General features: G+C 33.9%; 4 protein-coding genes across 5 annotated transcripts; 2 read left to right on the top strand and 2 right to left on the bottom strand.

Annotated features, from left to right (window-relative positions):
• The first annotated feature begins 2,395 nt into the window (after nt 1–2,395).
• LOC113872483 (chitinase 10) lies at nt 2,396–3,764 on the top strand. Its single transcript, XM_027510071.1, has 2 exons — nt 2,396–2,883; nt 3,398–3,764. Exons 1-2 carry the CDS (start codon nt 2,405–2,407, stop codon nt 3,762–3,764), a joined length of 846 nt encoding a protein of 281 aa, XP_027365872.1. The 5' UTR covers nt 2,396–2,404.
• A 604-nt stretch (nt 3,765–4,368) lies between these two features.
• LOC113872932 (auxin-responsive protein IAA30-like) lies at nt 4,369–6,122 on the bottom strand. Its single transcript, XM_027510835.1, has 4 exons — nt 5,747–6,122; nt 5,407–5,606; nt 5,205–5,304; nt 4,369–5,116 (listed from the first exon to the last, which is right to left on the bottom strand). Exons 1-4 carry the CDS (start codon nt 5,911–5,913, stop codon nt 5,056–5,058), a joined length of 528 nt encoding a protein of 175 aa, XP_027366636.1. The 5' UTR covers nt 5,914–6,122; the 3' UTR covers nt 4,369–5,055.
• Nucleotides 6,123–12,038: 5,916 nt separating this feature from the next.
• Nucleotides 12,039–16,615, bottom strand: LOC113872076 (protoporphyrinogen oxidase 1, chloroplastic). Of its 2 annotated transcripts, none has more exons than XM_027509319.1 (9): nt 16,078–16,615; nt 15,759–15,944; nt 15,556–15,640; nt 14,546–14,693; nt 14,373–14,453; nt 14,113–14,284; nt 13,538–13,697; nt 13,272–13,375; nt 12,039–12,685 (listed from the first exon to the last, which is right to left on the bottom strand). In XM_027509319.1, exons 1-9 carry the CDS (start codon nt 16,468–16,470, stop codon nt 12,386–12,388), a joined length of 1,629 nt encoding a protein of 542 aa, XP_027365120.1. In that variant the 5' UTR covers nt 16,471–16,615; the 3' UTR covers nt 12,039–12,385. The 2 variants fall into 2 exon arrangements, with proteins under 2 accessions (XP_027365120.1, XP_027365121.1); XM_027509320.1 differs by having other exon boundaries at nt 12,092–12,685; nt 13,272–13,448; nt 16,078–16,577.
• A 3,127-nt stretch (nt 16,616–19,742) lies between these two features.
• Nucleotides 19,743–25,725, top strand: LOC113873755 (meiosis-specific protein ASY3). Its single transcript, XM_027512054.1, has 9 exons — nt 19,743–19,775; nt 20,161–21,665; nt 21,758–21,888; nt 22,904–22,964; nt 23,073–23,222; nt 23,297–23,355; nt 24,239–24,373; nt 25,044–25,123; nt 25,654–25,725. Exons 1-9 carry the CDS (start codon nt 19,743–19,745, stop codon nt 25,723–25,725), a joined length of 2,226 nt encoding a protein of 741 aa, XP_027367855.1.
• The last annotated feature ends 1,368 nt before the right edge of the window (nt 25,726–27,093 follow it).

Below are 27,093 nucleotides of genomic sequence, written 5' to 3'. Positions count from 1 at the left end.
ACACATTTATTTTGATAGTGACATAGTTTTAAGTCCTTTTTTTCTCTATTGCTCGAAGCTCTCCTTCATTTTCAAATGATTTCACATTTTTATAGTTATTTTTAACTTACATTTTTATCTTTACACAAATTAATTATATATATATACACAGAGAGAGAGAGAGAGAGAGGATATGTTCACAACACAATTCTTTACTAATAAGAATAAAAATGACGGATTTTAGTTTTACTTAATCCTGTTCAAGAACCAGTGGGTGAAGATGTCCTTCCTACTCAACCTCATACAAGTTTACAGGAGAAACACATTGATAGTAGTCAAAATCACAACTAACCAAATCAAATATCATCTCATGCCTGTTTGTTCAACCGATAGAGTTGGGGGAATCATACGAAATCTTAATGACTGAATTTGTCTCGCCTTGCTACATGTGTTGAACAATTGATTGATGAGTTTGCCATATTTTCTGAACTTAATTTCTAATAAATTTTTTATTTTAAAAAATATTAAATAAAAATATAAGTTTATATCTTGAAAACATAAGAAAATTATAGCTTTTATGTATTAATTAAGATAATTTGTAAAAATAAAATATAAGAAGATTTGGAATTATATATTGTTGGTTGATAACTTCATATCAACAAATATGGGACGTGCTCAAGTTCTAATCAAGCTTAGTTCGAGTGGAAATGAAAAAAAAATGAAGGATATGTTGAATTTAGTACTATGTACAACAAAACTTGATTTGAAGAATACACAACTTCCAAATTTACAAGAAGCGAAGAAACTTTATTGATAGCCTCCACTTGTTTAGGAATGCATGAATAAACTGGACTGGGCCTACAAAATAAACAGCTTCAACTATGTTCGGAAACTTGAGATACCCTTTCAGTAAAAAGCTATTATTGGATCCTATCCAGTTTACCCTCCAAGCCCGTTCAACGGAGATTACCCATAAACAGGCCCACTAACTTAATTTTAGAAGATTACCTCTCAAAATAAAGACAACCTCAACCCTTTTTTGTATGATATTTTTTAAGTCTATCTATTCTATTTCCTATTTTACTTAATAATATATTTTTTAAAATATTAATTTATGTGAATTTTTTATTTTTTCAAATATTAATCACCAGCATTTACCTTTTTTTAATTTTATAAGTATTTAAATTAAATTTGTCATCTAAAAATTTATCCAATAATTAATAATAATAATAAAATATATTTTTCTCTCTCTATAAATAAAATTAATTTTTAATGTGTAATAAGAATTTTTATATGGAAAATTTTAAAAAAATTATAAAATTACATAAAATTTATCATATTAACGATATTAAATATTACAAACTTTAATAATAAAAAATTCTTATTTATTATTAATTGAATTTTATATCTTCATCCGGACATTAAAAACATAAATAAATAAATAAATAAAATAATACTGCACTCCAACTTTTTCAAAATTACACGGAGCAAAAAGTTGGACATATGAACGTTGTTGGTCTGCACTGTACATTGTGTGGTGCACTACTCAAGTCAAGTCAACCCATTTCAAAATCCCCACTCTGGGTGGACGCGGTAATGTCAACGCAAAATGCACTAGTCAAGGGCCTTGGTGCTTTTAGTAATTTTCGTCCTTACAAGATTGGAAAAGTATTATTGCAAACTTTTGCTATTAAAAATTTATATTCACTTTTAAAATAAATTTACCCGATAAACTTCACATAAATGTTTTGGAAATTACAAATAAATGCACATAATGCAACCATAATTATAGTCATAATGTGGTTGTATAAACTTCAAAAACTCTAATTAAGTTGTAAACTGCCATTTAAAACCTCAGAAACTTTTTAGTATAAAGTTTAGAAAAACATAAATTTACTGATATACTTTTCATAATAATATATTTAACAATTAATAAAGTTGACTTCTAGAAATTAAAGTTGCTCCTAGTGACAAAATTGTTGAACAAACACGATGACTTGCAGAATATTAGTCTCGTTCTTAGAATTGAATTTAATCTTTAATTACTTTCAAGTATTTAAAGCTAAAGTTAAAAAAAGAAAAAACCATTATAATTAACAATGAACATCACTTGAGGTAAAATCCGAGAATGCAGGGTGGCACTATCCAACCCAAGTTGCTCTATGGCTTATGTCAACATTCCACTTCAACAAATGCTTCATCAATTGCCCTGAAAAAGTCAATAATCCCAAAATGAATTGGTGTGTAGAATGAGTTGACATTAAAAAAGCTTGACCTTTGACCCTCCACCGTCCCTAACCTTTCATATGACAAATTCAAATGTGGGATTTTGAGGTCTTCCACCTTAACTCGTGTCTATAAAAGCCTTTCGAACCATTCTTAAATCCAAAACATTTAATTGAATTTGGCCCTTTGTGTGTGGCAAATGGCATTCTCTTTCCCTTCTATTGGTGTCTTTCTCTCTAGCTTCTTATTTTGTTGTACTATTCTGCTTTCTTCCACATCTTTGGGAGCTAAAGCTCGTAGCTCATCCATCATACCCGTCTCATCTCTGATTAGCAAACAGCTTTTTGATTCCATTTTCCTACACAAAGATGACACTGCATGCCCTGCCAAAAACTTCTACACCTATGACTCATTCATAATCGCATCAAAATGCTTCCCTGGATTTGGTAGCAGCGGAAGTGTAACGACGCGGAAGCGTGAGATTGCCGCATTTCTTGCTCAGATTTCACATGAAACCACAGGTGGGTGGGCTACTGCACCTGATGGACCTTATGCTTGGGGATTGTGCTTCAAGGAAGAAGTTAGTCCTCAAAGTGACTATTGTGATTCCACCAACAAACAATATCCCTGTTATCCAGGAAAAACCTACCAAGGCAGAGGACCAATTCAACTTTCTTGGTATACACATATCATTATTGTCATTAACTCATGTCATATGCTAATCAACATCATATCTTTTTTTATTAATATTTAACTATTGTATTTTTTAAGATACCACAATTAATAATTATCAAGATTTTTAATACTCTTCAACGTGGGTTTTAATAAAAATATGTTATTTAGTATTACTTTTTTTAGTTTTATGGACCTCAACTTTTTAGATTGAATTTAAACTTTTAAAACAATAAAATTTTATTAAAAAGCAAAATATTTATTACATTAAAGATAAATACCTTTTTTAACAAAAAAACTTACTATTAGATGTTTAAACTCAATCTTGAAGGTAGAAATTAATAAAATTGTTAATTTTTTAATTAATATCTTAAGGATAGTAATTAACAAGAGTCTTTCCTTATTATTAATTTTTGCTAATTTGTTTGACTTTTTGAGCTGTAAGTTTATATTTGGTCAAGATTTTGATGGGCAATGTTAACTGGGTGTTTTTTATTATTGAAATGGAATTTTTGTGCAGGAACTACAACTATGGGCCAGCAGGGAAGGCCTTAGGATTTGATGGATTGAGAAACCCAGAGATTGTGTCAAACAATTCAGTGATTGCCTTTAAAACATCTCTCTGGTTTTGGATGACAGAGCAAAAGCCAAAACCTTCTTGCCACAGTGTTATGATTGGAAAATATGTGCCAACAAAAGCTGACGTGGCAGCTAATCGAACAGCGGGGTATGGTCTTGTCACTAACATTATCAATGGTGGACTCGAATGTGGCATTCCTAATGATGCAAGGGTTAATGATCGGATTGGGTACTTTCAAAGATATGCAACTCTGTTTAACGTAGATACAGGATCTAATTTGGATTGTGCTCATCAAAAATCCTTTTAAACTCTCGTATTTTTTATTTTAGCGTATTTTTTTCTATTTTATTTTATTAGCAAAGATTCAACAATGTACTGAAAAGTATATTCCTAGTTCATGACATTTTCCGTTTGTGGGTTATTTTTAAAGGGTGATGAATACGAAGTTTTATGATATGATGCTGTTGACATGTGATAGCGTTACTGTTGGTATTGCCGAAAGACTAAAACGGTAAACCACAAGATGACAAAAAATAAGAAAGATAACAATGAGAAACGACAGGGATGATGTCACAACCATTCCACTAAATATATTTTTCTTTTCTTAAATTTTTATTTTGCACAAGAGTTCACCTTTTTATTGGTTGTGTTCTACCTTGATGTGGGCCATTAATATTTAAATTTTAGAATAATTTGGGTCAACTTAAACCATAGTGGGCATAGGGTGGAGCCTTTCTATTATCAATCTACATGGGTCCTTGACATAAAAAAAAAGACATCTACATGGGTCTTTATCCGAACAAAGAGAATTTTGCACACATTAACAGTCTTTGCAGAATTTATTAAATGATTGGATATTCATTCAAATCAAATTCATTCTGAAATTTGAATTGTACAAACTTTTAGACCTGATTTGTTTTCAGCTGGGACACAGTAAATATACTAATCAAAATCAAAATCAAGCATTATGTGATTGAAATTTGAAACTAAACAGCAAGTGTATATAAATAACATAATTCAATTGTACTCGACATTCTATGATGTCTGTCCCTTCGTTGTTCCTTATTCCTCCCACACCATCGGTTTCAACCTTCTTCATGTCTTCATATATTTTTGTGTAATTTTCCTTCGGCTTGTTGCTTTTCTTTGTGAGAATGCGGAGGAACTGGGTCTTAACAAACGGGGAAATTATGTCGGCAATGAGAGAAGCTAAAAGTTGACTTCTAGAAACTTGAAAGAATGTAAAGCCAGTAGAGGTGTCGACAAAAAAGTTTTTTTTTTTTTTCGTTTTCTTCATTTTCAGTTATTTTACAAAAGGATGAAAAAAAAATTGCAATTCTTATGCGAACCTTCAAAACACTTCTTTATGCACTCTTATTTCAAAGCTCTCCTAGATTGGAAGTTTTAAATATGCAAAAATAAAGGGGCAAAAAATCATTACTTAACCCCTCATTTTCTTTCCTTTGATTTTGCTGGTCCTTATGATCTCCATCCCTTGCCAATATCTCCAGACCTACTCTAATAGCATCACATGAGGGATCAGTGATCACTTATATTTGAGTCTCACTCTATAGCACGAAAGTTGATCGTATATGCATTTAACCCCCTAATGCATCAACCCTTGTGATCTTCAACCTCTTTACAGATGATAAGAATATCCTACATGACCAAAAAAAAAAAAAAGCAAGTACATTAATGCTAAAATTAAAATGGAAGCGTTTGTGAGAAAAAGCCAAAGTTAACTTACTCCCAAGGAACATCCCCAACCATAATCAAATCTCCTTCTCCATCTTCATAAGTTAGAACATGGCACCTCTCTGATTGCACACCATCCATCTCACTCCCCCCTGTTGGAAACACCCACATTCCCTTGTTATTTTACCAACTAGGAAACAAACAAAAACTATACAAAGAATATATAACCATGAGGGCATAGCAATAGACTTTACAGAGGACGGTAGTGTCAAACATTTGTTCAAGCGTCTTCACTAACTCGTGGTACCCATCATGAGCTAACAAGTTGAGTTTTCTACCAATCGGAATTCCTTCCATGTACACCTTCACAAAGAAGCTGGTATGATCGCTGCAATCATTTACTTCACCACTTTGTAAACTACTCACATGTGGCTGTATTGGTTGCCAGTGCCTCCTAATATATGAAAATGACACAAATATTTGTATGAACAATTATTTAGTTCGCTACAAATCAACCCATTATTATGGCATAAACAGAAGTAGTTTAATGATCATGATTTTGTAATGCTAGTCATGTTTTTCATATACACAAACCTTGAAATAGAAGAACCAACATGTTGAGTGGTGGAAATGCCTAGTCCAAGCCTAAGATCTGTGCGAAGTTCTTCAGAATTTTGCTGTGTGAGAGAGGATGCAGTAGAATTAGAAGGGTTTCTGTTGCTGGTGATAGAAGAGGAGGAAGAACTAGATGCTTTGCCCATTGTGGAGGGAACTAGCTAGATCACAGACCAAGCCGCCACCTTAAAGGCCTTAAATAAGGAAAGAATGAAAGAGAGAACATGAACAGTGCTATGAAGAAGACTTTTTCAGCAGCTGCGCCACCCGCCATTGGCCACCTTTCCTCTTTTTCTTCCTCCCATGCAATTGGTAGACCTAAAATGTTGTCATGGTAGCCGACAACTACACGTGTCAATAAGTAAAAATCAACCTAGTATTTATATTATGTCAACCTGTTTTTTTTTTTGGAAGATTCAATTCAGGCTTCATAGATTTAGATTAGTTGAGATTATTTAAATGAAATCACACGTTTATGGTGCATGGAACTTGAGTTCAAGATTTTTATGGTTAAACACTTCAATTAGTGGAATTTGAAGATGGTGTTGGCAATTACACTGGAGACAGTAGTTAGACAAAGCGTGTGGCCAGTAATATACAGTGTCTGTTTCGAGGAATGAGGAAGATGGAATGAACCTAGATATTAGAAAATCGGTTTTTCTATGTCTTACAATAAAAAAATCCAATAAATAATAAATTTTATTTAAATTTGTAGTGTTTTATATTATTAATATTCATGATATTTTTAAAAATCTTATAAAAATTTACTACATATAAATTTTTATTATGTGCTTTAAACACGTTAAAAAATAGACTAAACCTTTATTTTAGTCCCTGAGAGAGTTTGAGTCTAACATTTTAGTTCCTGAGACATTTAAAATATCATATTAGCTTGCAATTTCTTTTTCCGTCATGTATTTTAGTCCCACTTGGCAGCAACGACGTCGTTTTTGGAATCAAACATGACACAAATAATTGCAAAATGATGTCGTTTTCATTGAACCTCTTTGGCCCAAATTTAATCAAACATATCAGCATATATGTTGCATCTCTGGTCTTCTTCTTCCACTATTAGGGTTATGGTTCATGGTTGCAATTGGGTTACTTGAGTTTCTTCCATTCTTCTATTATTGGGGTATCTTGCTTCTATTATTAGGTTCCTTCCTTCTTTGCACAATTTGAGTTTCCAACACTTTATATGGTTAGTAATAGTAATAGAAGCTTTCTGATGAGTTCTGCTTCAAGGTCATCATCAAAACAAAATAAGAGACGAAATGACAAGATTTGTCATTGTGGGTTGAAAGCAGCTAATAGAATTTTACAAACAGAAGCTAATCTTGGAAGATTGTTCTTTGAATGTTCCAAATATATAGTAAACAAAGTTAATTTAGTGTTGTGTTCAATTGACGTTTCTAATAAATTAAATTACTTCTTACACATGATATAGGTTGGTAAACATTGCAATTATTTTGCATGGGCTGATAACAAAAATAGCATGAAGGATAGTTATAATGTTGCTAATTATCCAACCTCTCAAGTAATATCTCCTCTTACAAGTGGTGCAGTTGTGAATGAAGAATGAATGAAGAATTTGGCTACCAAAATAATATATCTAGAAGCTGAAATTAAGAAATTAAAGTTATTTGTACAGATTGTTTGTATTTTGATGTTTATTGTCATGTACTTTGTTGTAAGATAATGATAAAATTTTGTTTTAATGTTAATAAAGGATGTTTTTGTAATCATTGTTGACCTACATTTTACTTATATTTTAGTGAAAAAATTAATAAAAAGAAGAATGAAAGCATACCAAAAAGTACTGCAAACAAACCAAATGTGTGATATACCAAGAAAGTTAAAAGCATTTCAAACTAATGTTGGTTGGTAGTGCTCTCTGCAGTGAATACATTCCAAAGATTACATACAACTCAATCTTGTGTTGTTTGTTTATTTTTAAAAATCCTACCATAGCTGTGCTCATTGAGAAAAGTCTTGATCTGGAAGGTATGTGTGACATTGTCTTTTACACAATATATTTTTCACTTGTAGTTTTCATGCTTACACTTAGCTCTTGCTCTCACTTTATCATTTTTTACCCACCTTATTTCTCTTCCCATCTGAATTGTATAATCCTTAACACCTTTGTTGAAAGATTGTAAACTTTCAAACTATATTCCCAGCTCTAAGTTAACATTTCCAAATTTTGCAGATTCATTAAATTTGAAAAAAACTTGTTTGTTACTATCTTCATCATCTGAGTTTGCTGGAGTTCTTAATTCTTTAGACCTCCATGAATTTTCAGAATACTTTTCTTTTTCTTCACAGTAGTATGATTTCCTATGACCCACCTCTTCTACATCTTTTATACCATTTTCAGAAAGTTCCTTATGTAAATAATCTTCTTCATTAATATAGGTCATTTTTTCTTTACCTTTTCCTTCATTTTTTTTTTGCCTCTTTCCCTTTTCCTTTCTCTTTTCCCATGCTTTTTTTTCCTATTTTTTCTCTGATGTAGCAGATTGAAGGTTGTCTTTCATGGTTTCAATTCACAGACTTCTTCTTCTTATTTTTTTAGCTGATTTACTAGAGTCACCTTTTCCTTTTCCCTTTCTTGTATGCTTTCCCTTTGCCTTTTTTTTTGCTGTTTCTTATCAACTTCAATTTGTACTTTGTGGACTGCTGTTATATCTTCAACTTCTAATTCTTTAGCTGTTACATCTTCAACTTGTACTTCTTCCATTGCTAGTTGTTCAACTTCAATATCTTTTTCTATTGCTGGTTGTTCAACTTGAATTTCTTATTCCATTGCTGCAATATCAATTTCATAGCCTTCCAACATTAGAATTTCATTGTCTTCAAGTAATTGTGGATACCAATCTCATGCTTATAATAGACATGCATCTTCCTTCTATTCCTCTTAGCAACAACCATCATTTTCAACACATGAGCATTATATTTTAATAATTTCAAACCTTCATCAAACTTTTTATTAGGGTCAGATTAGAATATATTTTTTATGTTACTGAAATACCTCATTGCCTTGGCAAAGTTTAGGAAGCTAAATATATCTACCATATCTTCATCAACATCAGTCCAAATCTCAATTCTATCCCACTTGTACTCCTTAATTCTATTTTCTTCAAAAAAAATTTCTCTGTGGTGAATGTAAAACTTAATTGTCTGTATTTATAGAAAAATAACTATAAAAAAGTCAGCAATCTTTTGTAATTTTAAACTAATTTACTGAATAAACAATGAAAGTCATGCACGCACATGAAAAAATAGGTTAAACCATGCAGAAAAAGACCACTTTCATTAACATTATCTTCTTTAATTTTAAAAACTAAAAATTCGTAGGAAACATAATGGGACCACTTCCTACCATCCCTTGTTTTCTCGATAACAAACAAAAAGTATTTTTCAATAATCACATTCACACTGATTAAGGAGAAAGAAAAAGTATTTTTCAACAGTTAGGATTTGTCGTTCCTAAAACATTAAATACTTAGGGTTCGTCGTCCTCAAAACATTGAACAGTTAGGGTTCTTCGTCCCCAAACCAAAAAAATGACTCAATGAATTAAGAAAAAAAAAATTTACCGAATTTTTCATCTGTTGGCCCTTCTTCCACTACAACAAACTTCAATCTTTAAATATTTCACCTCCAAATACAACTACGAACAAGAATTTGGGCGAGATTTTGCGTGGACTTAGGGTAGGGTTCTTCAACAACAATGGAAAAATATGTGATTCAATTTGGGCAAAAGAAGTTTCAATGACAATGCCAACGTTTCGCAAGTATTTGTGCCACGTTTGATTCCAAAAATGACGTTGTTGCTGCTAAGTGGGATTCTGACGTAGCACTTAACGTGCCAGCTCAGCCTTATGTAACAGTTTCTTAACAGAGTCTGGTGTCAGGGACTAAAATGCATGATGGAGAAAGAAATTGTAAACTAACGTGATATTTTAAATGTCTTAGGGACTAAAATGCTAGACTCAAACTTTCTTAAAGACTAAAATGAGAGTTTTGTTTAAAAAATATTATGTACGAAAAAAATTAGGGTGGACAAGGACATTGATATCTGAAATATTATATAAAAACATGTAATATCCATGTAATCAATGTTCAATGGATATAATGAAGGTGTCGCTTGTGAGGGACATCTTGGTTGCTAAGACCAAATGGTACTGGTGCTGCAAGTGAGGCTACAAATACTGCTACGTACCTAAGAAAGCATATTGATGTGTGAAGAGCAGAAAAACCTTTAAAATATGAGAACAGAATTTTTACAAGTGTTCTCTCATTCCTTTTCAAGAATTAACTGCACTAGACAAAGTTCACCACCATTTGTGAAGAGTTGTTGCGTGCATTTATTTCTTTCTTGATTTGGTTTCATTTTGCTTTTTGTTAGTGTTGTGCATGACTAGTTTTTAGGGTAATGAATGTCTAAAGGAATTTAATGATAATAAATAAACTAAGAACAAAAGGTTATATATAATGCAACGTGAACTACGTGACAAGTTTGATTCTATTAATGGTTTTTTTAATGGTAAAATGATAGTACACGAGATCGGGTCCGGGGGACAGGCAATCAACTCGATTTGATGCCATAAACAAAATAAAGAAATAAATTAAAAAAAGAAAAAGGTTAGGTTCTGTTCAATGTCAAACACATGTTGGAATATATATATATATTAGTTATTCCTTCAACTTTTAGTTTATTTTAAATCGTGTTATTTCAAAAATTAATATTAATTCTCCCTTTTCATCTTGTTTTTACCCCTTTTGGTAGAGTCCATTTAGGTTAAGGTAAAATTAATTTTATACACCGCGATAAATGTAAATTTGTAATTGACATTAATTGGGGGCTCATATCCATGTTAGATTTATAATTTAAAATTAATATATCAAAATATAGAAAAAATAGAGATCACCTAATTTAGATACAATTTTTAACAGATGCTTATAAACAATATAAAAATAAAATAAAATAAACATATCTCAAAAATTAAAATCAAGTTATATATTTCAACTTAAATAAGACTTTTAAAAAAAGAATCCACAAGTCAATAAAATAAAATAAGATGAATAGAATGAGGAGATAGTATAATTAAATGAACTTGTATTTTTCTTCAATTGATAATATTAACCACTTTCTTAATTATTGTGTACAGCTATAAATTATGGATAATTTTGAAATGAGAAAAAGAATAATGGAATGGAGTACTAAACTGTGGGTATCTAACCATGTCTCTCGAAGCAAAAGGACTAAACAGAGATGACAGTACAGATACATAACACATTATTGGCTTCTTCATGAGTCTCACGTAAGATTCAACATCTGGTATTCTCACTCCCTCACGTGTCCAACGCAAATTTCCTCACCGGCGTCACATGTTGAATTATCTTTAAGGCTGATTAGCAAGCTGAAGAGGGAACAAGAACATAATTACTTGGATCTAAAGATATGGCGAATGCTAGCTAAAGAGGAATATTTGACAAAAAATTCAAAGGAGGGGAAAAGAAAAAAGGTAAAATGTTCCCCACCATCCCAACCATAAGGTTGCTTCGATTAGCCATAAATCTGTCATTTGGTCTCCAATAGAGTTTTTGTGTTGAATTAGAAAGGCAGGGTGTAACCCACGTCCGCTTTTTCTTAAATAGCCATAGTAGATGTGTCTTGCTATGTCAAGACCAAATCCTCCATTTTCTTTGTCGTTCCTGTTCTCCTATCACTTTGTTTGTTTTTCATTGCTTCGCTTCTCCGTCATCATTGTCCGTCCTTTAGAAATAATGAGTTTCATTCATTGGTCAAACTTTATACCATAACTTTTGAAATCTCCCATGTAAGGATGTCCCCACGGTAGGTCCAATAGTCCAACACTGACAGCAGGGCTTTATTTACCCTCTTTTAGTAGATTCTAATTCTCTATCATTGCTTATTAATATTATTGTTTGGCTTAAGGATCCAACCATAAGTTGCCGTGTTGAAATTCTTCATCGAGTATCTACAGATACGGAGCTCAAACATTTTGCTCTCCAAAACATAAGCAATGCGGCTTAGCTATAAATGTACGTCACCTAACAATTATCACTTGTATAACTACATCACTCCAAATTCAGCCATACATCCTGTTTAACTCCCCTCTCCTCCACAATATCAGTAAATTACCACTCATTACCCTTGGGGCCAGAATAGAAGCAACTTGGCATCTCAATTTTAATTAATTTCAGTATTGTAACCCATAGTGGGAAACCATGGTGTTTAACTGCAAAATGAACCAGAAAACTACTTCCCAAACAAAATATACACCTTCAAAATACACAAGCCTTGTTATTATATAACTCATGCAATTGTTACAGAACATTGCCTGGATTTACATATATAGTAACAGCTCAAAATCTACCAACCCTATTATATTAAAGAAGAATGGAGTGGCAAAGTGATAGCTACCTTGCTAAATAAATGTGAAGTAGATAATGAATTAAACATAGAGGGGATTTTACATTATCTGCAATAGAAGCCACCAAAAGCCTGACAAACGAAAATTGAGAAACTGTTATTACAATTCAATGAAACACGAGAGTCCCATCCATTCCCGAAGATAGAAATTGCCACTATTTGTACATTCTCTTTGCGAGAAAATCATTTACTTCAGCAGCTACCTCATAGGCTCCTTCAACACATCGTCCCAGGGCAACACCAGCCACGTAGTTACCCCCAAGGAACAACCCCTCAAACCCAGTATTTTTGAGAGAAGCTTTAGCAACATCTAGTAGATCAAGATGCCCAATTAAGAACTGTGGAATAGCTTGAGGCCACAGTCTCACCCCCAATACATATGGATCCAGGGCATTTGGTTTTATAAGGATTTTCCTCAAATCTCGATCAACTGCTTCAACAAGTTCACCATCCGTCTGCCATTCAACAAGACAATTAGGAGTAAATAAAAAATGAAGGAAACAAATCTGATTATACAGAAAGAGATATGACACTTGTTTCCATATATAACAAAAAAATTAATTCAGATATGTAAAATATATAACAGGAACAGATCCAAGCATGTAAAGCAAAAAAAATAAAATAACAGAGATGATGCCTGAAACCCAGCACCACCAATCATCAAGACATGATGTAGATTAAGAGGCCTAAAGTACTCTAAGCCAAAGTACTCCTCTGACTAGAACAATAAACCTATAATACTTCTCTAGAGTGAACTACTTCTCTGACTAGTATATCAAATGCTCTCCGTAGAAAAAAAAAATCTCAACATTTTATTATTTATATAGAAAATTCTAAAACATTTGAAACAAGGCCATTGGAGCAGAGTCGTTTCAAACAGCCAAACAAGCCACTAGTGAAAATGATCAATAGTTTTTGACACCCATCTTTTTGTTTCCCAGAAGAACTAGGCCATGCTCACCCTATTTGACCCCATAGAAGCAGAATGTCGCACATAATTGCATCTATGTTAACAGATCAAATTTCATATAAATTTCGTACCTTTGATACAATTCCAGGATTAGTAGCCCCTCCAATGTAATTCAAGAGTAAAACCCTTCCAGGTGGTGCTCGGTTGGGGAAAAGTGAAGAGCTGTATATAGTTCCTAACAAACCCACAAATAGTTCTCATTATCAAACCTGTCAAAACACTAGAATGCCCTCCAAAGTCCCCACTACCTGGTTAAAACTTGGATGGAAGTAATTAAACACACGGTAACTTAAAGTGCTGAAAGCCTCCACTTTTGCTCTATAAAATCAATACTGACCTAATGTTTCCACTCCTTGGGTGCGTGGATGCAATTGTCCAAACCCTTTCAACTCGCCATCTATCAAGCATTCTGATCTAATAGCTTCTTTTGGATAGGATATGGAAACTGCAGCAACAGGAGGGTAATAAAACTTTGAAAGTGAATCTGCAGCGGTTGCCTGCAAGATATATTAAAATCTTATCAGGAATAACTGCACTTAATGCTTACATTGGGGGCTATCATGCCAAATTTGGCCATTCGTCAAACAATTTATTTGTTGCATGCATTTTTGTTATTAGACTCTGGCAAAAGCCGGTCACGAGGGTTGTGATGACCTGAAACCCCTGTTTTAGAAACCAGTATAACATACCCTAAAACGAATATACACATATGAATGAACTCACACAACACACACTCAAACATGCAAGCAAAGAAAACTAAAGACCAACAATTAAGTACCAAAATACGCACACTTTCACACACACACACAATTCCAACAAGTCATATGGGCCAAGAACAAAGATTCCACAGATAAAACAGCAATGAATTCACATAAATAAATGATATAATCCTCTTTTGAGGAAGAAACTTACAGACAGAGGACGCAGCAATGTACTAGCAACATATGAGGGAATGGTCAGGACAGCAGTTTTGCACTGCAAAGAAACCACTCCTTCTGGTGTTTCATATGTCAGACTGTACTCTCCACTATCTTGTTTACTAATACTTAAAAGCTTCCAAGATAACTTTACTTTGTTGCCTAATCTGTCAATAGGATCACAATTTGCCAGGATCATCAATCCAGAGAATAGTGGTAAATAAGTAGAGGTTGGTATAAGGCAACATTTAGTACCTTGCAGAAATTGCATCTGGCAACATGGTAAGTCCCTTTCGGAAAGATCCAACAGTTTGACCCTTTGGTTTTGGAAGACGCCTAAGTTATTATTTAAATAGATTGAGTTAGTGAAGCAATCCATAAATTATTGGGGGGGAAATCTAGAAACTCCAAAGCAAATATATTATTACGGGTCTCGAGGCGGTTTTGAAGCTCCATTTCTCTCTTGTAATGCTTTGAAAGTGCCACCAATAATGCTGCCACCATTTTGTTCCAGCCTCCAAACTTTCCCAAATGCTGCTTTCATGCTTAATTTTGAAGGATCGCCTGCATAGACACCTGTATATAACAAAATTCAGGTAAGTAACAGGAATTTCAACAAAAGACTGCTTAAAAAAACAACAGAAAATTCATAATGAGAGAGAAAAGCTAGATGAAGTAAGCTCATCGCTAATTAGGTAAAGAAGAAAGAATAAGACACACTCGGTTCTTGTATGGGACATCGTAGCTGACTTATATATGATTTGCAGTAAGTTCTTATCGATTTGTTTATTTGTACATATACTTCAATAACATTTATAATAGGGAAGAAAGAAAAGCAGGGCTTTTGTTGAAAATGTGGTAAATCAAGTGTTCTAATATGTCGAGACCCCCACAGGGTAAGAATCATTATGAACCAATTAGAACATATTGGACTTGCTTCTTGACAAGTTATTCCCGACCCCAACGAACCCCAAAATAAGAAAAGCAAGTATTCAATCAATTCAGTTTCATATGGTGGATTAAAGGATCACTACATATTACATAATAATCAGAAAGATACTGAACAGCACCAAAAAGTGGCCAATAATATTTCAAGTGCCATAAGAATATTGAAATATGGCCAAAAATTAGGAAAATTTTTTCCCAATTTTTCTATCCTAGATTTTTCAATAGACAGGTTAGACAATGAATTTGAAGCATTCTTTCGGGTGTCTATAAACTTCTCATTCTATTCTATTATGCTATTAGTCAGTTATCATGATGGATTACATTTTATTGGCCAAGAACTGAGTATCACTGGGTCCAAAAGAATACAGAAAACTATATCAGTACATAATAATATAATGCTGGTTAAAACTTAAAATGTTAACAAAATTAACAAATAAGAGAGAGAGAAAAACAAGTCCATGATAATGATTAAACGCAATCAGTCTCTCACCTGAACAAAAAGGCTCTATCAATCGTTCAAAAACCTCATCACCGAGATTCCGCCGCACGAAATCCTCAACCGATTCCTCATGACCCTGTCACCTTCGTCAACATTATACTACATGAGAAAATCAAATCAAGAACGCGTGTGCTTCATCCTTCCGGACACTGCATTTGACACAAACATAATTGAAGAAAAGAAAGAGCACACACTGGAGGAGGAGGCCGAATTCCAAGTGCACCAAAACCAGCCCTGAGCTTACCACCGAGACTCATTAAGTCAAAGAAAGGCAAATCCGTTGGCTTCGCCGGCACGGGCCTCAACTTTCCATTCCACAGTACAAATCGAGGCGCGTCGGGGTCACCCAGAACAAGCTCGTCCTTCAAACCACTGTCCACCTGCAAAACGCAACAAGCGAAATTCCATCACCAACGATTCAATCAGGAACATCGAATTGCACCAAAATGCCACAACAAACGTTACCAAATTGCGGGAGGGTTAGCCCTAAAGAGAAGGGAGAACACCACATACCACCATGGTGAGCATCGGATCAGAGGGCTGAAAGCTGTTAGGGCCTTCTTCCCAAAGGTAGCCATCCCTTTCGAGAGTGGTGATGTTGCCGCCGACACGGTCTCGGGCCTCTGTGACGACGACGTTTGGGGCGGCATTGGCGGGTTTAGTGGAGAGAGCCTGGGCGATGCAGAGGCCGCTGATGCCGCCGCCGACGATGACGCAGTCGAGGGGGGCGGAGTCTCGGGTTTTGGGCGGAGATGCGGTGGGGCCCTCGGCGACGGAGCAACGGGGAATACGGTTATGGCGACTGCGAGGAAATTTAGGAGCGGGTGAGGATAAGAAAGTGTGAAGGGAGGGGCGGAGAAGGGTTTGGGTGGAGGAGAATAGAATGTCGTTCAAAACTGCAACCATGGCTATGAAGTGAAGGAGCAAGTAACAGCCCACTTCGTTATCTTCAACAGTTGTGCTGTGTGCAGCTCAAATCTCCAAGTCTCCAACACGATACACAACCGAACCAAATATTTCACTTTTTTACCCCTCCTTGGTCTGGTACTGTGCACCAAAATGGTCATCAACAGATTAAATGTTCACTGTTTATGGAAAGGATAATTTTATTAGGCTTAAATAACATCTTCATCTTTTATACATTTATAATTTCTTTATTTAATCTTTTCAATAATTAATTTACTCATTTCAAATTTATTTTTTATTTTCTTCTAATTTTTTATATTATTAATTTATTATCTTGTTTTGATTTTTGTTCATTACATCTTTTGTATTTTTAAACACAATTTTAGGCTATAAAGTTAATATTTTTTAAATTAAAATTTATAAATATATATATATATATATAAGTGTAGATATTATATAACACAATGTTATATTATATGAATTAAGTTGAGTATTACATAAAAAATAAAATACTAAAAAACATTAAATAATTAGAGACTTATTTGTAAAATTAATAAAAATATATATATCTAATGAAAAATTATATATTTTTAAAGAAATCAAAACTATATTTTATTAATTAAATTACTATAAATTGATACTATATCTCGTATTATATAATCATATTTATTAAGTTTTATATGAAAATAAAAATAGAGAATCAAATTAAATATTATATATATATATATATATAAAATTTTAAGCCACTGAAATTCACCGAAATAACTCGTGTTATAATGTTGAGATGGTTGTTAAAAATAAGAAAGTTAATGTTTAGTTTTATTAGGGAATGTGATTTTTTTTTTCCTTCAAAATATATTGAAATAACTAAGGGGTTTAGTCCTTGTAGTTAAATGAGATTAATGCATGGTTTAAAAGTAATGCACATAGGATGATTTGATAATTAGTTTTCATAACCTAAAAACTGCATACAAATATTGCATGTAAAGACTGCTATGGTATATGCATGTCGTAGCAAATGTTTGTAAAGTTTAAAAGAAATGTTTATAACAAAAAAAAAATGTTAATTAGTGTCAGTATACAACAGTGGTTACAGAATTTACATATAGAATTTTATTAAAAAAAATAACAAATACACTTTTTTAATGCAATTTAATATTATTTTGATTAAAAAATATTTTTTTTCTTTAATCAATACCCCGACAATGTTGATCAGTAAAATTTCAAACTTTAACATGTATGAACATTAAAGTTGATATAAATATGTAGAGTCACGTAAATATAAATGATAAATTTGATACATGTAAAATGGATTGATGTTAAGTTGGTAAAAAAATTTTAAATGAGATATGATGTATATGAAAATGATCAAACGAAAAGGATGAGATATTTCTGGTATATAAACAACAATATTTAAAGTTAGGGTCTCTTAAAAAACAAAAAAAAGTATTTGATTGAAATAAATTCTTTTTTAATATATTAATGATCATATTTACAATAAAGAACTTCAGATAACAACTTTTAAGTCCTTTATAGTTTCATCAAATAAGATGATTGAAAAATGTTGGCTTGATATAACGGTGATGGGTGTTGATAAATTATTTAATAATTTATACATGTTTTTCATTTTTGTTTCTCTTGTGATTCCATATTCGTTAATTTGAAAAAACGAATATGTTAATGTGAGAAATATTTTTATATAAGAGAACAAGAGAGGTAATTTTTAAGTAAAAATAATTGATCAATTTTATTTAAAATCATATAATTATTAAAAAAAATACACATCCTTTATTATTTATCCTTTATGATAATATTTTAATAAATATTTTTTCTCATGTAATTTAACTATCTCATTTAATATTTCTCATACGTATTTGCATATTATGTAAATGATCTCAATCAATAAATTAGTGAGTCAAAATTTCAACAGTTCTACTGTGTCAATGAACCCAACGTTAGCTTAGCAACATTCTTCTTACCAAACAAGGGAAGACAATTTATAAGAATAAGCTTAATACTCAAATAAAATACACAACTATGAGTAAAGGATTAAGATGAGATGGGTTATTGGTTATAGATTGCGATATCCAAACTACACTAATTGTCACTCCACAATCTTATTATTATTTTGTAAATTGAGTGCATGTTTATTTTAATTATGAGGGTAAAATTAATTTCAAACAATTGAATGTAATAAAAAAATGCGTTCAAATTATTTTTAATCACGAATTTTATATTAAAATACACGTACGATGTAGAAACTTAATTTATGACATAAAACACGCAAATCCTTAAACTGAGTTGGTGAACGAAAAATGTTAAAAAAATATTTTTTAACTCACATTTTTAAATATATTTAAGTAATTAATTAAAATTTATTAAAAAGAATAAGAAAAATTTATATAACTAAAATTTGTAGTTATTTATTTATGAATCAACACTCTTAAATTAATAAAACATTTTCTAACATAGTTGTATCTGCAATTGAAATTCAAAAATACAAGTCATGCGCAATGCGCATCATGTTGACAATATAAACTGTGAGGACGTTTGGCTCCTTACCTCCTTTTCCCGCCTTCTTTTTTGTTTTGTTTCCACTTCGCATTGCAGCAATTAGCAAAGCAAATAGCTTCGCATAACTAAACTCTCCACAAAATCAATTTCACATTCCTCGCTCCGTCTCTCTCTCCCCTCGCAATTTCGGAAACGGAGCTTTGTTACGACCAACAGGGTAGAGTTACGCCGTAAGTGTTTTTTTCAACTTCTTGCAAATCTCTCATCAACATTCCTGCTCCGACATGATTTTCATTGAGATTAAATTTCGATTGTAGCTTGCGACTCTTTTTGATTGTTGAGGTCGTGTCTATGTATCGTCTCCGAATTCTTCAATTCCTCATTCTCGAGCGTTTCTTCTCAGGTGATCGATCCGCGAGTTCCAATTCTTAGTTTCATTCTGTTGCGCTTCAGGTTAATTTTGGAATTTCCTTTTTCATTTTCGTGTTCGCCCTTCGAACGATATGCGTACTTGTTTCTCTCTCGAGTTGCGACTTGCGAGGTTGTTATTTTTATGTGCACACTCTGCTGAGAGAAATAATCGTGTTATGCTCACTTGAACGGAGGCTTCATGAACGATGAGTTCCTTCCATAATTTTCTGAGAAATTAAACCGGGTTATGTATGGATTTGTTTTATTCACTTTATAAATGTTGGTTTTGGTTGTTACGTTTTCAGGTTAGTTAATGACGCCGCTGCTTAGCCTGAAATTGCAACTCAATGGACACTGAAGCGCGTCAAATTTTGCATGATGTAAGGAGTAGCAACCATGATTTGGCGACTATTCTGTTCTTTGTTTGGTTACTATGAGTGTGCTCTCTTCAATGTTTAAATTATAATCATCTGAACATTGGTAGTTGATTCGATAGGTTTGGTTTATTGATCGCTGTGAAGTGTGAATTGTTCCTGTAAATCTTGTTTGGCTGATGTTTAGTTTGTGTTTGACATTTGTTCTGATGCAAATGCAACTTAATCATTCATAATAATTGAAGCAAAGTGTAAAAAAATTGAACTGTATTTTTTCCGGTGCCCTTCTCTCTGATGTTACCAGCCACAATCGATAATGATTTTAGTTGCAGTTTTTCTATTATTGACGGAAGAAAAGTGAAGATATTAATCGATTTGACTATGTATTCAGGAGCGAACGAGTGATTGTCGGAGTTTTGGCAGCAATATTCGTCCATCTAGCCAGACAGGAAAAATTTCTATAGGAGTTATGGCAGATTCAAAAGCTAGCACAAGAAATGGAGCCATGAAAGGGTACGGGGCTGTCGTGCCAATTGTGGGAAATTTCAGCGGAGAAAAAAACATTGTTGAAGGAGTGACCGCTTCCTTTAATATAAAGCAAACTGAAGGTCCAGAAGCTGTTAAGTGTTCTTGGATCTCTAAATCCCTTTACCAAAGAACACCTACTTCTGAGGCCATTCTTCAAGCCAACCAAGCATCTGTTTTAGTCTCTCCTGGCGGGCAGGATGGGCCTGATGGAACAGTGTGTGAAGCTGGAAAACATTCGGTTCAGCTTTTCTCGTATCAGACTTCAATATCTCCTTCTAATAATTACAAGAAGTTTGATGGGGACACAAGCAGAAGGAAGGGAAGAAAGGACGGGACCACTGAAAGGGTAAAGGAATTTACATTTACCACTGCACAAGAAATCTTGAAGTCCGATAAAACTGACCCGGAGGACAAAATAAATAGAACAGAAAATAGAACTGAGAATTTGAGGATGAAACTATGGCAAATATTGGGGACTACTTCCCCAAAGAGTCAGCATTCAGGTTCCCACACCAGTAACAAAGATGAGGAAAATTTGCCGCTTGAGCAATGTTTGAACCCGAAAGAAAATCAATCCGTTAAGACAAGACAAAATTCAGATACTATAGAAAATGATTCGGAAAATACTGATCATACTCGTAAGAGGCCAGTAACTCGTTCCTGGAGCCGAAAGAAAGCATCTTCCAAAAAACAACCGGGAAAATGTAAAAGTGGTCCATCTTCAAATTTCATGGAGAATCATCGACAAAAAAGTATATTTTCTTTTGAAGAAAAATGGATTGGGAAACAAGATAATTTTCCAAATGATGATTCCTCAACGTCTTTGAAGAGAAAGAGTAAGGGAAAGAAATCCAGAATTGGACAACATAAGATCTGCTTCACTGAAAATGATACCACAGATAAACTTCATCAAGACACTTCGAAGACTGTTCTACCGCTGCATGACGGGACAATGTTTTCACTTGGGGAAAAAATGGGAGGATTTATTGGTAGCCTACCTGATTATCAGACAAAATGCCCTCAGACAGAGAAGAACCAAGAAAAAGAATTTTACCAGCCACCGACAGTAAACAGTTCAGATCATCATGGAGAACTTGAGGTCTCAGAAACTGGAAATGAGCAAGAATATAGAAGTGATCCAGTTATAGAGAATGTTTCTAAGTCACAAGATTATTTTCAAAGTCCTACATTTCAACTTAAGACACCTATTTTAAGTTCTTCTCCTAACTCAACACCCAAAACAGACCGAAAGGCAAATGATGTTAGCAGTCCGACATCAACTGAAAGAAGATTTTCTCTGGGAACCATTCGTAGTTTAAGCTCTTTTCAGACTTTGGAGCCAGATTTCAACAGACTTGGAGAACAAAGGTTATCTGTATCCTTATCACTCGTTATGATTTTGTGTGTTTTGTCCCTGAACTGGAGATGTTGTGCTTCTGTCTTTTGCTATTCCTTATTAGATTTCAGGAGATGGAAGAGCTCATATCTTCTATTCCCAGAGAAGACAAATCTTCTGAGACACAGAATAAAGAGCAGGATGGCTCATCTGATTCATCATCTGAGGAGCGAAATTTCCAAGGATCTCGTGAAGGTTTGCCTTTCAGTAAATAAGGATATATACATTTTCTTGCATCAATTAATTTGCAGGAGATGTATCCCACGGGGTCTGTTGTACTTCTTTTCAACAGGCTAATTTTAGTATATATTGCATTTTGAAACAAAGACAAATTGGTTTAAGCACATCCACATAAACTAAAATAATCCTAGTATTGTGTATACTCATTTGAAGCTACAGAAAGTGATGAACATGTCCCTTTCATAAGAATAATTTGTCTCCTTTTCTTCTTTTTCCAAGTCAATCTTATATATTCTTCAAGACTTCAAATTACTCATTCTTCAATTATATATTTATTTTTGGTAACTGCTGCAGCGGTCTTTACCGTATTTAGCATGTTCCTAGTCCTTCATTATCTCTGATCTAAGACTGTGATGCGTTCTATCATGACTAGTTACCATGCTTATACAGCGTTAGTGTGACCTTCTGCGTCCACTGGTCTTTCAAGGTTCTTACGCTTCATCAGTTCTTATTTGTGAAAGGATTATCCTCCAAACTGAAATTAAAAAGAGGAAAAGAAAAAAAAAAACCACTGGTACAGAGTAACTGTGTGCCACCTCTAGTTGATAGGCCAGGAATAATTAAAATGAATCATATATCTATCAATACAATGTGGCATAACACGCTCTTCTAAAGTCCGACGTGTCAGTTATTTGATGCATCTGCCGATTTTACTGGAGTTGAACAAAATGTGCTATTAGATATTGTGTTTTCCACCCTTAGATACCATTGTGTCCTTTCAAGGTAAAGCCATTTTCTAATTTGTATCTAAATTGTGAAGTGTAGGTTCAAGAGTAAGACATACTCCCCAGAGGAAAAGTTTTGCGCTTCATCCTATCAAAAGACTGTGCAAGCATGAAGGCATTAAATTTAACGATAGCAGTCCGGCTTCGGTGACCTCGAAAGGCAAAAATTCACTTTGTACTTTATATTATTATCTAAATATGCTATTATATGCAATCTTTATACCATAATTTACATAAATGAATAGGTACAGGAGACAGTGATTGGATCGACGAAGCTTCTGAGCAGAATCAAGATGGGTTTGTAAGGTGTTCTCTCTTTTTCCACAATGAAATGGTTGACGAGTCCAGAAAAATACAATATACTATTCATATTTACAAAGTCTTTTAATTGCATGTTTCTTGAGTATTTGATAGGGCTGTTGAGCTGTTAGCCTTGGAATTGGGCAAAGTTAAGAGCAAACTTAATTCGATGACAAGCAAAAAATCCTCAGAAATTTTGAAGTCTGTTGCTGAAGAAATTCACCTGCAGCTTCAGAATGTTCATTCTCAGATTCAAACAGACATGTAGGTATATTAGATTGACAAATTCTTAAGCTCACGATATCTTGCGCGTTTGTCTTTCTGAAAAAATGTTTCAGGGGAAGGTTTACAAATCTCAGTAAATCAAAAAGGAAACGGCTAGAAACAAGATTTGAAGGTAGCAAAATTTCTAGGTCAATGTTCACTTAAATTTAAATATATTTTTGTTTTCATTTAACTGATATAGTTATTTTATAAAATGGTTCTCCTAGGAATGGATGTGGATGTTTAAATTTCACATGAAAATATTATGTGTAAGTTGTGTTCATTTTTCACAATTGAGCCTTATTAATATTAATGAAAAGAGATTAGACATAAAATTTGCTCATGAATATACATGAGAAAATTCCTTCTCCTTTCTCCTTTTCATATTTGCCTTTTAAATTCAACTTCCAAAACCTTAGAGTACTATCTAGGCAGAGAAATTAACAATGTAAGCATCGTCCATTTCCAGCAATATTATTGTTTGTGACTTCATGAAGTGAAAAACTCTTAACGACTCTGTATAATCCTTCTGATTAGTAACAGTTTTAAATCACATATTTAAGTATTATATTCAAAATAATAATAATTCCTTAACCATTATCACAGTCGTTAGCATAACTGAGTTAGCAATTATTAAAAGAAAGTATTAAATGCCTTTTCATTTTCGTTTAATACTTCTAAGTAATTAGGATTAATGAGGAAGTTGATTGGCTGATGTTTTTTTGGAGGATTTGGCATTATTTTTTCTTTTCCCCGTTTTGGTTCTGTTGATGAAAGTCATAAAATTATTTATCATGAGAAATTACAAAAGGGCGAGAAAAAAAGAATGGCATGATTCTATTGAAAAAGTCCTCGCACGGGATCTTCCACGTAGTATTTCTACCATTTACTATATATCGCCTCTGAATTTCATATTCAATATTTTCCTCATATTTTATTTTCTTAATGGCACTTTCTATTCATATAATTATGTCACGGATGTTTTCTCCTTCCTCTATTTCGTACCTAAAATGTAGAGCAACAGAAACAGTTGAGATTGATATACAACAGATTCAAGGAAGAAATCAATCTGCATCTACAGGATTGCAAAGGCACTGTCGAAGATCTTGAAGCAGATCAGATAGAGATCAAAGGAGCCCTGGAAAAGCAAAGTATGAAAACTCACTTTTTGGATTAGCTTATTTTGTGTGTAAAATAACTTAAAATTTAATTTGTATTGTGTTATTTTGCAAACGCAGTTTTTTCCAACAAATTACTTTTAATCCAAATATGCAAAACACGTCTTTGGATATGGATACCCCCTTTGTTTTTAGGTTCAATATATCTACAAATATCAACTCAGGTGTATTGTTCAATTTAGTCTTTGAAAGAGAGTAACTAATTCACTAGCTTCTCATTAAGCTATTAAACGGTGTTTATTAGAGACGGGGTCATCAAGGGAATAGTGCAATTTTTGCCCCTCTATTTTGAGAGAAAAAAGTATATCCTTTCAAATCACTAGGGCCATGACACAATTTGCACACATTTATGCCATCTTCTATATCATTTCTGTTAATTATTAGAAGAGTGTCGTTGTATATGCATCGCAATGTCCTATGCAACAAATATCGTGGACAAATGCACCTATGATGTTTTGGAAAGAAAATTCAAGCTGTTTTTCTTAATATTTTGATTAGCAACCATTTCGTCTTTGGCTCCATAAGGGATTAGTGTTCGGTGTTCTTAGGTTCATTCTCAAGTTAAGAAAAATATATCACCATTTGCATTATTGGTAAGAATTATGTAGGTTGCGGCCACATTTTGAATATTCTTCTATTATAGGAGTCGCACATAAGAAGCTTCTATCGCAAGTTGAAGAGGCAGCGGAGATCCAACTCAATGACGCTGAAAGGAAACTCCGAGTCACCCAGGAGGCAAGTATTTGTTACGTGCAGTAGCCATATGCTCTAGCGCTAGGTTTTCGCTGCCTTTTTATGATATTATAATAATGAGTTGGTGATTAGTCATCAATCGATCGCTTGATTCTCGGATTTACTAGTGTACTCATAGACTGCACCATACTGTTGCGTTAGGTTATACTTGAATCACTGACCGGTAGACTAGTCACTGAAGCCAGCAAAATCCAGGGTAGCCAACCATTTGGATTGTGCTTGTTGGTCGTTGTGTAGACAATAAAATTCGCACGTCAAGTTTTCTTGGCACCGGGCTCTTTTTGATTCCCTTGCATTGTTCATCGAATATAGGATTAGGGTGTGAACGTGATGTCTTCCTGGTCCAGCCGGCGTTAGTCATTCTGCTTGTTTAGATTTTCCTTTTCCCTATTGATAGTTATGAGTCATTTCTTAACAACAATGTTAACTATCATTGTAAATGGAGACACACAGCATTTTTTACCTTGCGGAACTGATTTTATCCTCCTAATTGATTGCAGAAGGCGAGGGGAAAACTGCTACAATTAAAGCAGGTTGTAGCAATGTGCTTGAAAGAGGGCATACTAAATTGATGTGATTTCTTCCGATTCCCTGCAAGTTAGAACTTGTACAGCATTAAGCGCTTCTTGAGATTTCGCTAGATCCGTGGGACTGGTATCATTAAAGATTTCTATGTACTTAATATTATGCCCGGTCCCCCTCCCCCACTTTTTAGTGCATAGAATAGATATAGATAAATTGGCCGAGTTCAAGCAACATCACTTAATTTCTTTTATCAAATTCGACTACTAGGTCTATTGTGCGTGATTAGTGAGGTAAAAAGAACACCCCCCAAGTGTTGCTGGGATTGTTCTTTCTTCTTAATCATCTGATTTTCCAACTCTCAAATTGGCGGGCCCACCATCCTGTATTTTCACCTGGCCTGGACATATTTCAAATGCATGCTGTTTGAGTTTTTAAAAAAGCGTTTGAGGTTTGTCTGAGAATTCAGTCATCATTATTTAGTAAGGAAATGAAGATAAAAATAGCAAAGCGGAATTCATATTTGAAACGCCGAACTCACTGGTTTAGAAATAACTTAATAGGGGGAAAAAAAAGAAAAGAAGCAAGAGTGTTTCTTTCGCACGATGGGGAGCGGTGGTTGATGATGGGTCACTTTGAAATTATTTTGAAAGAGGATGTTGAAACTGTAGACAGATTATGATATATCCTCACACCGCAGGAATTCAGGAGCAGAGTTTTGATTACATTAAATTAGAATGAGAATGTCAACATCGATCATTTTGACAAGTATACCATACTGGGGCTTAAATCTATCGTTTTCCCTGTGGTGTTGCATCCTCCCACTTTGTTAAGGCCAGCTGGATCACCCTCGTCTCTAAATTCAAAGAACTGACGGTCGTGAATACAAAAGTACAGACAAGACGACGCCCGGGCACGTGAACCCAATGTGAACACCACGTGAAAACCGGTGACGCTCCCACATTTCTCCTCCTACGCAAGGGAGAGGGTGCGTGGCTTTCTACGATGTTCCCCACTCAAAATAACCTGTACACTTTCACTGAAGACTAGGGAGGAGGTCCTCAAAGAAAGCTAACAAAGCCCGGTATGGGGCTCCCAGTCCGTCCAAACCTTAGATTCGGGTTTCTTTGGATGTGTTCCCATCAACAGTCTCTTTTGTGAACCCTCCTTGCCGTCCTGCAACCGTCTCAGTTTCCCCCTTGATTAGCAAAAAATCCAGAATTGATATAAATGATCTTATCCATATATCTGTTAATAAATAAACGTAGATGGAAAGGATACTAAATACTTGACATGTAGTATGTTCCCATGTAATAAAAGTAAAATTACTTCAAAATGACCAACTCTCAAAACCATCGCGTGTGGATTCCAATCTTCTCTTTTATTTATGTTGGGATTGTCAAGTGTTCAATAAGCCT

This window comes from Abrus precatorius, unplaced genomic scaffold (assembly GCF_003935025.1).
Source record: "Abrus precatorius isolate BTA unplaced genomic scaffold, Abrus_2018 Scaffold7, whole genome shotgun sequence".
NCBI classification, from domain to species: domain Eukaryota; kingdom Viridiplantae; phylum Streptophyta; class Magnoliopsida; order Fabales; family Fabaceae; genus Abrus; species Abrus precatorius.
Note: the sequence above shows the minus strand (reverse complement) of the source record. Positions and strands in the feature narration are given on the sequence as shown.